Below are 14211 nucleotides of genomic sequence, written 5' to 3'. Positions count from 1 at the left end.
TGCGGTGAAGGTGGATCGAACACCTGACCTTCAGATCTTCAGTCTGACGCTCTCCCAACTGAGCTATCCCCGCGAATGAGTTCTAAATGTAATTAAACTTATTCAATTGCTAGTAATAAGATCCTTGTAATCCGGCTCAATCGTCACCAATATTGTTTGATGAAATCGGGGAGGACCAGATCAAATCTTTGAAAAGTTCTATATTCTCAGCCTGCAGATTCTCTTACTACGGTAATGAAAGCATCATTCTCTTTCTCTTTCTTCATGTAAATATGCTGCGAATCTCTTGAATGAAACGCATTGTCTTGAATCGGATGTTTATAATCATTATAGGTCTAGTTTAGATTGTTTTGCTTACAAACATTCAGACCTAAGATATTTCGATCCATTTGACTGGTATGATTTCATTTCAGATCTTATTATTACAGCTTAGATCGATGTTTCAGTATAACTGTATGATTTATGAATATGTGAATTGAAATGCTTTCCTACATTAGTTCTGATAATTCATATTTCTAGAGATAATTCATAAGCAGGGTAGAGATGGGGTTGTCTTTTACCAAGCTTTTCAGTCGGTTGTTTGCGAAGAAAGAGATGCGTATTTTGATGGTAGGTCTCGATGCTGCTGGTAAGACTACAATTCTTTACAAGCTCAAGCTTGGGGAGATTGTTACCACCATTCCTACTATTGGTGAGTATATGAATATACACAATCGAAATCTTCGAACTTACTGTTGTTTTCTAACAGAGGAAAATAATTTTAATTATGGTGGTTAGGGTTTAATGTGGAGACTGTGGAATACAAGAACATTAGCTTTACAGTTTGGGATGTTGGTGGCCAGGATAAGGTGTGTGGTTCTTATTACTTAGTCATATGATATGGGTGTCTCTTCCTTTTCCTGTTTACGAGACGTTTGTGTGATGTGGTTGACTTGTGTTGCTCGAGGCATTAACCAAATTGATCTTGTACTTTTCATAATCTAATGCCTGAAATTGGTAGCCTAAACTTAAGATCATGTATTAGTTTCTAGACCATGATATTAATATTCAGATTAAGATCAACAACATATTAACCCATGACAATCTAGAGCTGTACTCGTTGGGTGCAACTAATTAGTTCTTATATTGTTGATAAATTTGAAACTAGCTGGATATACATGTAATCCTATATTATATACAGCTCAGTGCTGTGTTTCGGTTTGAAGATTGAAAATGGCATCCATGTTAATATTTGGAAAGACCCTTGGCTATCTTACTTGCCTGGTCCGTTCTTCCACAACCGCACAATGCTAACATAAACATCATCTTAGTCTCACAATTGATCAACCAATTATCTACCCAATCTTGGAACACTCAATTTATCTGCTCAACTTTCACCCTAGAGATTGCATCATTCTCCAAATACCAATCTATGCTGAACTCACTTTTGATATATATATATATTTTTCTATTGAAAATGGTCCTGAAGGTTCTTACCCACGACCTTGTGGTCACGAGCCTTGTGCACTATCACCAAGTTAAACGAGCCTTCATTTGCTTTTGGTATTACCACATCCAAATCATCTTGGCTTTGTACATCTTCCATTTCCAATTCATTAAATCCAACATCACAAAGTCAAATCGCATTTGGGAAGCTCTATGGAGAATGAGAATACATGGACGGTTCAAATATTCCTTTGGAGTGTATTATCTATTTATTCAAACACACCATGTCACTCCATATACAAGTTCTGTAACCTTGTGCCTGATTCTGACTCACATATTTTCCTTCACTGGCAATTTAGCATGCCAGGCTACTGAGAATTTCTTGAACTTATTTTGTATTAGGATCATCTCCATCTGGCGAGCCAGGATTGAGTTTGTTTTCAAGGATTTAACTTCAAATGTGAACAAAACAATCCATTTTATTAACACACTATGTGGCATGAGCACATACTGTTTACAAAGTCATATTCTTCACTGCCAACCCATAATCTCATCCAGCAACTCTAGAAGTCCAAACTACATAACAAACGATCATTTGTGTTTTTCTGTGATGGCAACTCATCCAAGTACCAATCATATGCTGGTTACCTTCCTTAAGGCCAGGATTAGCTAGGACTGGGAGGCACAAAGAATCGTTAACAGAATTCAACCAGAAATCTATCTAAAGACAAATGTTTCTCAAATAATTGGGCCTGGTCAACTCAATTAATTGGTTATCAATCATTTTGATATACCTTCTATATTACTGGCTAACTATTTCAATGCTTGTTTTTCATTGTTTTTGCAATATAAATATCAAAGTTGTAGCGGAAAAAAAAAAGTCAGTCAATCATTTTCTTAACGCTGCTTCTTCCTTTCAAAACCTTTGGTAGTTTTGTAACTTTAGATATTTCAACATCATTTAAAGATTATGGTCTAATGTTGTTTTTATCATTCTCATAAAATGAATATGTATTCCAGATCCGACCATTGTGGAGACACTACTTTCAGAATACACAAGGGCTTATCTTTGTTGTTGACAGTAATGACCGTGATCGTGTGGGGGAAGCAAGGGATGAGCTGCACAGAATGTTGAACGAGGTAAGAAAGAAAATTTGTTTATTAGACCAATCATGAAACAATTCTAACCTAAAATGATTTATTCACACGATCATGCGCAGGATGAATTGAGGGACGCAGTACTGCTTGTATTTGCTAACAAGCAGGATCTTCCAAATGCAATGAATGCTGCTGAAATAACTGATAAGCTTGGCCTTCACTCACTCCGCCAACGCCATTGGTAAAAAAACAAATTATAAATCCCTAATCATTCAAAATGAAACTCATATTTGCGTTATATATATAGACCCCCATTTGGAAACACTTTGTGTTTTAGATCCTGTTACCAAATATGGGTGTTTTCAAATGAACCAATAATTTGAACAACAAATACATGTATGATAGGTACATCCAGAGCACATGTGCAACATCTGGTGAAGGATTGTATGAAGGATTGGACTGGCTATCAAACAACATTGCTAGCAAGGTGAGTAGTTCTCAATTCAAATATCAAAGATGATTTCAGAATCATTTGAAATCAAATCTGGCATCTAATATCCCTTGTAAATCATTTTTTGCAGTCGTAAGAGTTGAATTATTATCGAATTATCCTTAAGTTTGTGGAATAAAACTGCTGGAAGGAAGAAAGTATCGGGTTTGGTTCGTATTTAGTGTCTTGTTTCAAACCCGATGAATCTGTTGAAAACTTATGACAATGATATTGTTTTTTTTTTGTTTCTCAAATAGAAAAAAATGAAGAGAATCTATCACCTTATATTCTTTTGGTTTTCATATTGCTGATCCCCTTTGATGATGCCATATGATGTCACTTGTATAGATAATGAACCAAACAAACTTAATGCAAGACAGTTATCAAGACTATATAACAAAGGCAACTAAAACCACCACATGTTATAGGAAAGGTAAAAAAGAGAAAAGGACAAGTAAATAAAATCCAAAAGTGTATTGTTTTGGGAGTAATAGCATTAAATTTAGAAAATGTGATCTTGTTTGATGTGTTTTTGAAATTTTTGTTTATTTAAAAAATAAAAATTTTATACGATGAAAAAGTAAGTTAATCTCTAATTGAATAGGTTGAACTTACCATTGTAAATTTTTTTCGATCATGAAACTAATTATCTCACTCTAACTGAATGCGTTTTAAATAGGAATCAAACCCAAACCCGTAATTTTTTTTATACATTCCCCGTTACCAACCACTTAATTGCAATATTTTTTAATAAAAAAAATATATATAAGATATAGTGGAGAATTAGCTTGAGCACACTTAAGAGGAGCATAGTATGACAAGTGTTAGCTCTCTTCCACTATGTTGCCGTGTGGGGTTTTATTTGAAACTGTCTCTTCTATCCATCTCATTATACAAATAATATCATTCCATTACAATGGGATACAGCTCAACTGCATTCTCAATATTTTTTTTATATCAACATTCAAATTCAAAAAACTTTTTAGTTAAAATTTTTGAGGTTCTACACCTTCTATAAGATTGATTCTAATGAGATTAAAGTAAAAAAAAATATATTCTTATCTGATCTTGCTCTTCAACCAGAAGAGATTTTTTTAGAGTAAATAACAAATATTGTTATTATTATTTTAAGTTAAAATTTTGCATTAGTTACTATGGGTTGAAGATCAAGAAAAACACAACTTATGATATCCATGGTTAAGAACCTAAAAAAATTAAACACAGAATTATCATAAATAACAAGTATTATTCTTGAATTATTAGTTTTTAAGAGAAAAAATATTACGAGTTTAATTTTTAATTAAAACTTGAAATAAATTAGGATAAGTTTGAAATTGAAATGAGGCTGAGTTTTACGGATACATATTATTAAATTTGTTAAGATATATATCATTAAAATATTTTTTTATTTGTATTAATATTCAAATAATATATTTAAAATTAATTATTTTTTTTTTTCAAATTCAAATCTAGCTTTGAATCTAGAAGTTTTCCATCAGAATATTTTTTAAAGTAATATATTCATGATGTCAAATATGTCATGGAGTATTCTTAACATTCTTCAAAATTCTAAGTGATGTCAAATCAATTAGCTTCCAACTTAATACACTTGTTTTTTTTCTTAATTAGTTAATGTTTATATTAATTGACATGTCTCACTTTTAATAATACAAATCTAATTTGACTTTTTTTAACTAATAATAATGTTGGACTTATCTTAATATTGAAACCTTTAAAAGTTTTGATTCAATAAAGTGATGTTTGATTGTTTTATCTATGGGATAAACCCATTAATTCTTCTCCAATTTCAGGGTAGAATAATTCAATTTAGATTAATTATTTAAAAGTAAATTATAACAAGGTAATACCAATAATGCATTATTTCATATCTATATATATATTGGGATCACTGAGATTTTGATAGTAACACCCACCCAACAACACTAGTTCATTTATATACTCTAAATAATTGGTATATTATTGAATCACCAACTTTACAAAACACTTAATTCCATGGCTTCATCTAATGATCATCCCTTATTGATCTTCATTTTCATTCTCATCATCTCTTTCACTCTAGGATCCTCTTTCGATCATCAAAACGATTTCGGAAAATGGGTATCTTGGAACCTCGAAAATTATCGATCCAAATCAAACATGGTCTCAATAATGTCGTCGAAGTCGGAGTCTTCAATTGTTGGCGGTGGCGGGGAAACTGCCGGTCTTGATCCAAAGCTGGCGTGGGCAGAGGCAAATAGGATGAGAATAACGGTCAGCCAAGACGGAACCGGCGATTTCATGACGGTCATGGAAGCCATTGCCAGCCTTCCATATTATAATAAGAAGAGGAGAGTCATTATTGATATTAAACCTGGAGTCTATAGGTACGTATAATTATATTACATTATATTATAAAATCATAATATATTAATGAGTTCATTTGCTCCAAGCTAATCAAACATTGACTCGGTAACAAGCAGAGTTCGAACTTGTTTAAAATACTTAAAAAATTAAGCGATTCAAATTAGAGTTTTTAAATATTTGTTTAGTTAGTTCGCAAACATCTTCCTTTAGAAACGGGTTTGCAAAACATGTTCGTTTAGAATTAGTAAAAATATTGGTTTATAATTCGCGAACATATTCATTTAAAATCTCGTTTAACATTTAACATTTATTAATAAATTAATATTTAATAACTTAACAAAAGATAAACTCTTTTTCTAGGTCAAAGAGTTAATCTATGTAATTATTATTTTTATTTTACCATAAAAATGTGATATAACATCATAAATTTTTAATGAATTCATTATTGTCTTCTTTAATTTATAAAAATATAGGTAAAATTTATGTTTATTTATTCGTTTTATTCATAATTTTTCTGTTTTTTAAGTATACACAACTCAAAATCCTAGATCCGTCTATGTTATAGGTTATACAAGAATTTGATTATCTTGATCCAGATGGTTCCCTGTTCCCCACATATGGAGGGGCAAAATAGTCATTTAATTTTTTTTATTTTTTTTAAATGACTGTTTTGCCCCAGATGCGAGGGAAACATAGAACGGAAAGTCGAACTAAATACAAACGATAAAAACTCGAGGTCTACTATAGATTAAACAAGCCAAAACTCTTCTACTCTGATCATTTACATAAAAACGAAATAATTGACAATTGGACAGGGAAAAGATCTACATTCGAAAGGGCTTACAATTCATAACACTAATGGGCGATTCCGACAATCCTCCGACCATTACAGGTAACGACACAGCATCCACGGTTGCCGGAAGAGACGGAAATCCAATGAGAACCTTTCTCAGCGCCACCGTTGCCGTTGATGCTGATTATTTCATAGCCGTTAACTTAAAATTCGAGGTTCTTTTTCTATTACTAATTAAATCACATATTTCTTAAAAACAAAACTAATTCACTTCTCACTCACGTGGCAGAACACGGCGCCGCACGTGATAGGTTCAAAAGGAGGACAAGCGGTGGCGATGAGAATATCAGGAACAAAAGCTGCGTTTTATAATTGCAGTTTCTACGGCAGTCAAGATACTTTATACGATCATCGTGGACTCCATTATTTCTCAAATTGTTTCATTCAAGGTTCAGTCGATTTCATTTTCGGCTATGGACGTTCATTTTACGATCGCTGTACACTTTACTCTGTATCGCCAAAAGCCGCTTCTCTCACGGCGCAAAAACGCTCTACCGCATCTCTAACCTCTGGATTCTCCTTTAAAGACTGTACGGTTACCGGATCCGGCGCCGGAAAAGTGTATTTGGGAAGAGCTTGGGGCGATTTCTCTAGAGTCGTTTACTCTTTTACTTATTTGGATAGAATTGTAACGCCTCAGGGTTGGAGCGATTGGGGAAAACGCAGCCGCGATTCGTAAGTCCTTTCCTTTCCTTGTTTTTTTTATATAAAAAAATTAATATTTATTTATTGTTACAGGAGAGTTTATTATGGAGAGTATCAATGTAGTGGGCCGGGGTCTAATATGACAGGGAGAGTGACGTGGGCTCATATATTAACGGATGAAGAGGCCCAGCCTTTTCTTGATACTTATTTCATTAGTGGTGATAGTTGGATTGTTAGCCCATAAGTTTGGGCCCAATATTTTTATTTATTTACTGGTTTGGGCTTGTGTGTATGTGTGTGTTTGTTTGTCTATGGAGAGTATCAATGTAGTGGGCCGGGATCTAATATGACAGGGAGAGTGACGTGGGCTCATATATTAACGGATGAAGAGGCCCAGCCTTTTCTTGATACTTATTTCATTAGTGGTGATAGTTGGATTGTTAGCCCATAAGTTTGGGCCCAATATTTATATTTATTTACTGGTTTGGGCTTGTGTGTATGTGTGTGTTTGTTTGTCTTTTATTTCTATTTGTATGTGACTTTCTTGAAGAAATGTAATCATCATTAAATAATGAACATTGTACTATTAACCTTGTTGATAAGCCACTTCAAAATTAATTAATATTTTAGATATAATTATTAAAAATGAATAATTTGAATAAAAAAAATCAATAAAGTTAATTTTCTTAAATAAAAACTAATTTTTGTATTTATCAAATATTAATTATTAAGAAATTAATGATTTAACCTACAAAGTAAAAAAAAAATATTAGATTCTAACTTTCAAGATTAATATTTTAGAAAGTATTAAAAAAAACAGTATAAAACATGGAGCTAGGGCTGCAGATGTTAGATTAATATTTTCAAAACTATTTTAAAAAACCAGCATAAAACATGGACCTAGACTCGGTCTAAACTTGATTTGATCAATTCGGCCGAGCTCACTCGAACTCATATAATGCATTGTTCAATGGGTTGTCGAGTTTTTATCGAGTCAAACAATATATAATATATTATTTATATTTATTTTTAATTATTAAAACCTAAAACAAAATCTTTAAATTTTTGTGAAGATAATAGAAACCACTGCGCTTAACTCATTTGCAGCACTACATGGACCATTTGAAAATATTTTTGAAGGAAATTTATGTTCCAAAATATATTGGGATGTAAAATATTTTCAAATGAATTTATAGAAGTTTGATCAAAACCCTTTAGAAGTGTTCCAAATGGATTCCATAATAAATTTTCAATTAGGGTCAATGCAACCATCATATCATTCCTTAGTTGGTGATGTTTGTTCTTATCAAGAAGGATAGGGGAGATAAAGGGATAAAGTATTATACTAAATAAATAAGATGATGAAGCACTATGAGATGGATCTAGACTATATCTTTATGTCTGCCAAAGTTTAGTTTTCCAAAATCCAAACACAATCTCATCTGTATCCAAGTGATTTGAAATGGAACCAACCATTACATAGAAATTGAATGTAATAATATGATGCATACACAATAAATATAATGTCCAAAAAGTAATTTAAGATTTTAAGAAAAATAGGATTAGTGTAAATGAATGAGATTGAAAGAAAACCTTAAAAAGTATGCATGCTTCTTCTTATGACAGATAATAATAATAAACACTACACCAAATTCCTCTACCCATCATCATAATAACCCTCATTCACCCACAACCCAAAATAGGGGGGAAAAAAACAACAGACAGTGCACAGAAGAAAACAATCTCTTATCTCTTCTTCTCAAAGGGGGGTAATAAGCAAATTACTAAACTCATTTCTCTAGTGTGTGAGAAGATGAATAATGTTTAACTTTCTACTTTTACTTTCTCGACGATTTGCTTTCTTCCCTACCCTTTTCCTTGCTCTTGTACAATCTCTCAAGAACGCGTCTAGCTTCGCATTGTGGGAAGTTTGCCAGATCAAAGTAATGAGGTGCCAAGTCTATCAACCTGAACCAATTCATCATTTTTTTTTCAGCACTATTCTATTTTATTCAATTATATTTATTGCATGCATGCATGATAAAAATCGAGAAAGATGTTAAAACTTACCATTCCCCTCGAACATCAGTTACTGTCCTGATGAAATTTCTGCTAGTCAGTACGAATTCGTTGTAGATGACCCACTCAGGCTTGTGGTCCAGACAATTGGAAGGATGAAGGTGTACAACCTGATGAAATACAACAAACAATTAGATTTCATTTGTTAAATGCATTCATTTAATTTAAACTTCCCATTAATAATAATAATGTTAATAACCTGATTGTCCTTGACAGTCAAATAGTGTCCAGTTCGTTCGAGATGTGCCACTTGCATGAAGTATCCAGATAGCATGGCCTTTCTTATGTTTATATAGTAGTCACGGCTGTTGAAATCCGTGCTACACATTTTGAGGCTGAAACGAGACATGATTCGTACTAGTTGTGATCTCACGTTATCAGCTGACTTCATCGCCCTCTGGTTTACAAAGTTTTCGTAACACCATGACTGGTCTTCATCTACAAAACCCAAAATATATATTATATTTACACTTATTATTAAGAAAAACCCTCCAATGAACATAAAGAAATTCATAAACTAATTCTCCCTTCAAAATCACTCCTAGGCCTTTTGTTTATTTAAATATTAAGGGAATAACCTTGTTAGATGTATGTCATTAAAAATCAGGTTATTTGGGGTCATTTGAATAAAGAATGACATAATAAAGGGTATAAATATATAATAAAAATTTGTTTTTTATAAAAAAGGAATAGAGGGTATTATGGTTGATGATTTGATTGTATGGTGAGTTATTTGAGATTAATCTCAAATAACTTACATAAAACAAGGTCTGAGAATTTGAAGATGACCATATTTATTAAAATATATAATCTCAAATAGTTAGTAAATTATTGACTCCATAACGAGGTAAATGGAGCTAATCTCAAATAACCCACATGAAATAAAAGCCTAATTTCTAAATTATGACTTATTTCCCTTTAAAATTCAGGCAGATTGAATTTGAGAGCAGTACTGAGACAGACAACTTTGAAGACAAATGAATAGTTTTCTTAAGAAAAAAACACTTACTGTTCTGTTTATAGGCATGGTACACATTGAGAAGCGTCAGGTGATCCCCATCGATATGTCCAAACCGAGATTTAGCTTCATCTGCAGCTTTTTGAGCCTCCCTAGGCCGCACAAAGCAATTGGGTACTAGAGAAAAAAGTGGTTATCACAGAGACAGAGGCCCACGGTAGGTCAGCAGATGCATAGAGAGGCGAGATGACGCCATTTGCTTGATCAGAGAATACTGAGAAACTGCAACTATCTGCATCAGCACTTACTCAGAACTTATGTGGTGCATGCCATCGAGGGACATGGGAACCAGACAAGACAGTTGCTGATGACAACCCTAATGCAGACTCTTATTATTATTATGTTTAACCGCATTCACAAGTACGTTTGTACACGCAAAATGCGGTTAAACAAAATGCAAATGCAAGGCTGGCCTTGCATTTGCATTCTATAAAGTACTAGACACATTACTGAATAAATACTAGACAGGAGGATAAAAAAACATACCCGAAAGCATTGCAGATATTGACAGGATCTCATTCGAACAGTTATAGTCGGGGCTAACGACGAGCATTTTCGACATCTGAGGATCGAGTGGGAACTCGCTCATCATCTCGCCCAACCTTGTCAAATTTCCTTCGTCGTCCAAAGCTCCCAAATAATTCAAGACCTCCAAAGCTCGCATCAAAGTTTCTGGAGCGGGAGGGTCCATAAAGTCAAAATGCACAAGGTCATCTATCCCCAACTTCTTCAAGGTTAGAACAGTGTTCGCAAGATTAGATCGTAGAATTTCAGGGTATGTTTGAGGCTGAAGATCGTTATTGAAACTTCTTTCAGTATAAAGCCTAAAACATTTTCCAGGCTGAGTTCTTCCAGCACGACCCGACCTCTGGTGAGCACTAGCCTTTGATATTGGAGATACCAATAAAGATTCAACACGAATCCTGGGATTATAAACCTTCTGTTTGGCGAATCCAGGATCTATAACATAAACAATCCCATCTATAGTCAAAGAAGTCTCAGCAATGTTAGTTGAAATCACAATCTTCCTTCCAACAGGACCGCCTTCCACTAGGGGAGGTGGAGCTGCTTCAAATATCTTTTGTTGCATGGCCGGAGGAAGTGTAGAGTATAAAGGCACAACTTTAATTGGTCCATAACTATCTCCCATATTTGCTATTTCTTTCGTGATTTTTCTACACGCATCCTCAATTTCCTCTTCTCCAGTAAGAAAAACAAGCACGTCACCAGGAGGCTCGCACATGTGAATCTGCACGACTGTACGAATAGCTGCTTCAAGATAGTCTCTCTCGGGATCTTGTGTGTAAAAGATCTCAACCGGATGAAGCCTTCCAGGAACTTTCATCAAAGGTGCGGAATTGAAATATCCCTGAAACTTTTCAGCCTCAAGTGTAGCACTCATAACAACTAGTTTCAAATCAGGTCGGTTTTTCAAAACCTCCTTCAGTAGACCAAATAGAACATCTGTAGCCAAGGTTCTTTCGTGAGCTTCATCGAGTATGATCACCTTGTACCTTTCTAACAAAGGATCTGTCATTGCCTCTCTTAAAAGCATACCATCAGTTAAATACCTGTCATGAATAATATAATCCAATATGATTTAACAACATTGAACATTGAACAAAGGATAGTGATTTAGTCAACTTACTTCAAAACTGTTTTCGGGCTACTGCAATCCTCGAAACGAATACTGTAACCAACTTCTTCTCCAATTGTCACATCCATCTCCTCAGCAACCCTACGAGAAACCGACATAGCAGCCACCCTCCTTGGTTGAGTGCAACCAATCAAATACTTTCTACGTTTATCTGGACCCTGTACATCTATAGCATCCAGAACAAGTTGAGGAATCTGTAGAATCAACAAGAATACATCTTTATACTTAATTCATTCAAACTGTATGTAAATCAAGAGATACAACAAGAATTAAAGAATTAACCAAGAATTAAAGAATTAACCTGAGTAGTTTTACCACTTCCAGTTTCCCCAACCAAGATTAGAGTTTGATTAGCATGAAGGACTTGAAGAAACTCATCTTTCTGCAACCAAACAGGAAGAGTCTTCCTTTTCTCCAATATCTCATAATACCTCTGCGAAAACGGACGTCCATTCCACTTATTGATGAGAGATGAAGCGTTGAGGTTTGCTCCGGCTGCGATACCATTAGATTTCTTGAGGGCACTATCGTCGACGACATCGAATAAACTGACCTTTCTCTTCCTTTCCGTCCCCATCTGGTCTTAAACCCTAATTTGATGTAAGAAGAGGTTTCAAATTTAGGTTTAAATGAAAGATGAAATCAAAGAGGTAGGGAGGATATTCTAATAGTCAGTCCCCACACCGGCGATTTTGAAACCCTAGGGAGGAGACGGAAGGAAGCAAATTTTAGGTTGGATCGCCTCAGTGTAATTTTACCGTTTTGTCCTTGGCGGTGGCTTATATTTCAGTTTTTTTTTTTTTTTTGCGTAATGCCCAAACTTCAGATATTCTAGAATGGTCCTTAGAATTTCTAATGTTTATGAAATAGTCCTTCAAATTCTTACAACTCACACAACCATGTTATATACTTATATACCATTTTTAATTAACAAATAATATTACTAAATTTATAAATATATGTCTAATTAATTTATATTTAAAAAAAATAATATGAAAAGAATCTTGTCTAAATAAAAAAAAAAATTAGTTCATACTAAGAAACATTTTCCAAGGCCTCCAATTTTAGTATATAATATTATATATTATATATTATAAAATATTTATTTTATTGTATATATCATATATTTTTATTTATTTTCATATAATATATTAATTTTTTCTCTCTTAATATTATATATAAAAATATATTATTTTTTTCTCTATATTATATAATAATATATTATTTATTTTTCTCTCAATATTATATATAATATAATAATACACTATTTTTTTCAATCCATATTGCAATTTGTAAACGTTTTATTATTTTTTATAATATTTTTTATCCTTTATATTAGACTTATTTTTATTTATCCTTATTTTAAGTATTGTGAAAATCATTTTGAGGTTACATTTTAATATTTTTAAATTTAATTAATAGGAAGAATTCTTTAGATTTTTATTAAATAAAAAATTTAAAAATGTTAATAAAAAAATAATTATTAAAAAATTGTACTAAATTAGAAAGTTTATTGAAACACAGTAATCAAAAGGACATTTGTATGAAAAAGTAAAAAAAATTGCTATACTAATATCAATTGAAAAAAAAATATTTAGAATTTTGAATGATTATGATATATTTTTTCGTTTAAAATTTATTATATTAATATTTTTAATATATATATTGATATATTTTTTATACTAGTTAATATTGTACATATTTAATATAATATATAATTATTATATTTAGTTTAATTTTGTGGGCCACAAAATTAGAATTTGTATTGACCTCCAACTCTTGGGTAATGAAGTATCCGTCTCCCCAATTTTTATTTTATTACTTAAACCTAACGAGTATATATATTTCTATCCTTGATTCTTCGGATACTTGATTCATGACGGGTCTCCAATTATCCGACTACATAGTAAAAATTTAAGTAGAATAAGATAACTTTAAAAATTTTAAGATACCTGATTACTTACCTATTTAGTATATTACTTACCTATTTAGTATGTATTAAAAAATATAACAAATTTAATCAAGAAAAAATTAGAATAAAAGTGAAAGAAAAATTAAAAATAATAGGTGAGAAGCGAGAAATAACGAAAAAGTATTGAATTATGAGAAAGAAATAATTTGATTGAGAATATTAAAAAATAAAATTGAAATAAAAGTGTGAATAAAAGTAAAATAAATTATATATTTGTTGTGCTATTTGTGAATATTTGAATGATAACATAAGTATTACTAAAAAAAAATATATATATATATATATATTTTATTTTTAATATTAATATAATCGTGTATCAAGTTTGAGTTTCGTTCATCCCAACCCTGAACGGCTACTTTTAAACCTCTCCATGCCTAACATGATCACAATTTAAAATATTCGAACCCGACATCCAAGTTGTCCTAACTTACTAAAATTAATTTTTTTTTATTTTCTCCTCAAAACTTAATTATTCGGAAAATATTTTGAAATTGACTAATTATTGCAGCTAACTTTTGGACACAATTAGGATTATTGGTAGATAATCTAGCTTGTTTGGCGTAAGAAAATGGGTAAAGATCAAATATCTAAAATATTTAACAAGTAGGGA

At 32.3% G+C, this 14211-nt stretch overlaps 3 protein-coding genes and 1 non-coding gene across 6 annotated transcripts; 2 read left to right on the top strand and 2 right to left on the bottom strand.

The window, feature by feature from the left end:
• Positions 1–73, bottom strand: TRNAF-GAA. Its single transcript has one exon. It is a non-coding gene; the product is annotated as a tRNA-Phe (tRNA).
• Positions 74–146: 73 nt separating this feature from the next.
• LOC124911513 (ADP-ribosylation factor 1-like) lies at positions 147–3405 on the top strand. Its single transcript, XM_047452013.1, has 8 exons — positions 147–231; positions 334–396; positions 537–691; positions 778–848; positions 2446–2565; positions 2646–2764; positions 2929–3010; positions 3105–3405. Exons 3-8 carry the CDS (start codon positions 544–546, stop codon positions 3108–3110), a joined length of 546 nt encoding a protein of 181 aa, XP_047307969.1. The 5' UTR covers positions 147–231; positions 334–396; positions 537–543; the 3' UTR covers positions 3111–3405.
• Positions 3406–4948: 1543 nt separating this feature from the next.
• LOC124911851 (probable pectinesterase 53) lies at positions 4949–7477 on the top strand. The gene is made up of 4 exons (XM_047452382.1): positions 4949–5397; positions 6193–6385; positions 6460–6905; positions 6969–7477. Exons 1-4 carry the CDS (start codon positions 5027–5029, stop codon positions 7117–7119), a joined length of 1161 nt encoding a protein of 386 aa, XP_047308338.1. The 5' UTR covers positions 4949–5026; the 3' UTR covers positions 7120–7477.
• A 985-nt stretch (positions 7478–8462) lies between these two features.
• On the bottom strand, positions 8463–12371 carry LOC124911269 (probable pre-mRNA-splicing factor ATP-dependent RNA helicase DEAH2). 3 transcript variants are annotated; one of them, XM_047451727.1, is made up of 7 exons: positions 11931–12359; positions 11621–11823; positions 10459–11543; positions 9964–10089; positions 9154–9392; positions 8946–9064; positions 8463–8843 (listed from the first exon to the last, which is right to left on the bottom strand). In XM_047451727.1, the coding sequence occupies exons 1-7, from the start codon at positions 12204–12206 to the stop codon at positions 8714–8716; spliced, it is 2178 nt and encodes a 725-aa protein (XP_047307683.1). In that variant the 5' UTR covers positions 12207–12359; the 3' UTR covers positions 8463–8713. The 3 variants fall into 3 exon arrangements, 2 of the variants coding, with proteins under 2 accessions (XP_047307683.1, XP_047307684.1); XR_007096603.1 differs by lacking the exons at positions 8463–8843; positions 8946–9064 and having other exon boundaries at positions 9253–9392; positions 9964–10204; positions 11931–12370; XM_047451728.1 differs by lacking the exons at positions 8463–8843; positions 8946–9064; positions 9154–9392 and having other exon boundaries at positions 9972–10194; positions 11931–12371.
• Positions 12372–14211: the final 1840 nt, after the last annotated feature.

The sequence above is a fragment of the Impatiens glandulifera genome, chromosome 8, assembly GCF_907164915.1.
Source record: "Impatiens glandulifera chromosome 8, dImpGla2.1, whole genome shotgun sequence".
NCBI lineage: Eukaryota > Viridiplantae > Streptophyta > Magnoliopsida > Ericales > Balsaminaceae > Impatiens > Impatiens glandulifera.
This window is presented reverse-complemented; position numbering and strand designations above follow the sequence as displayed.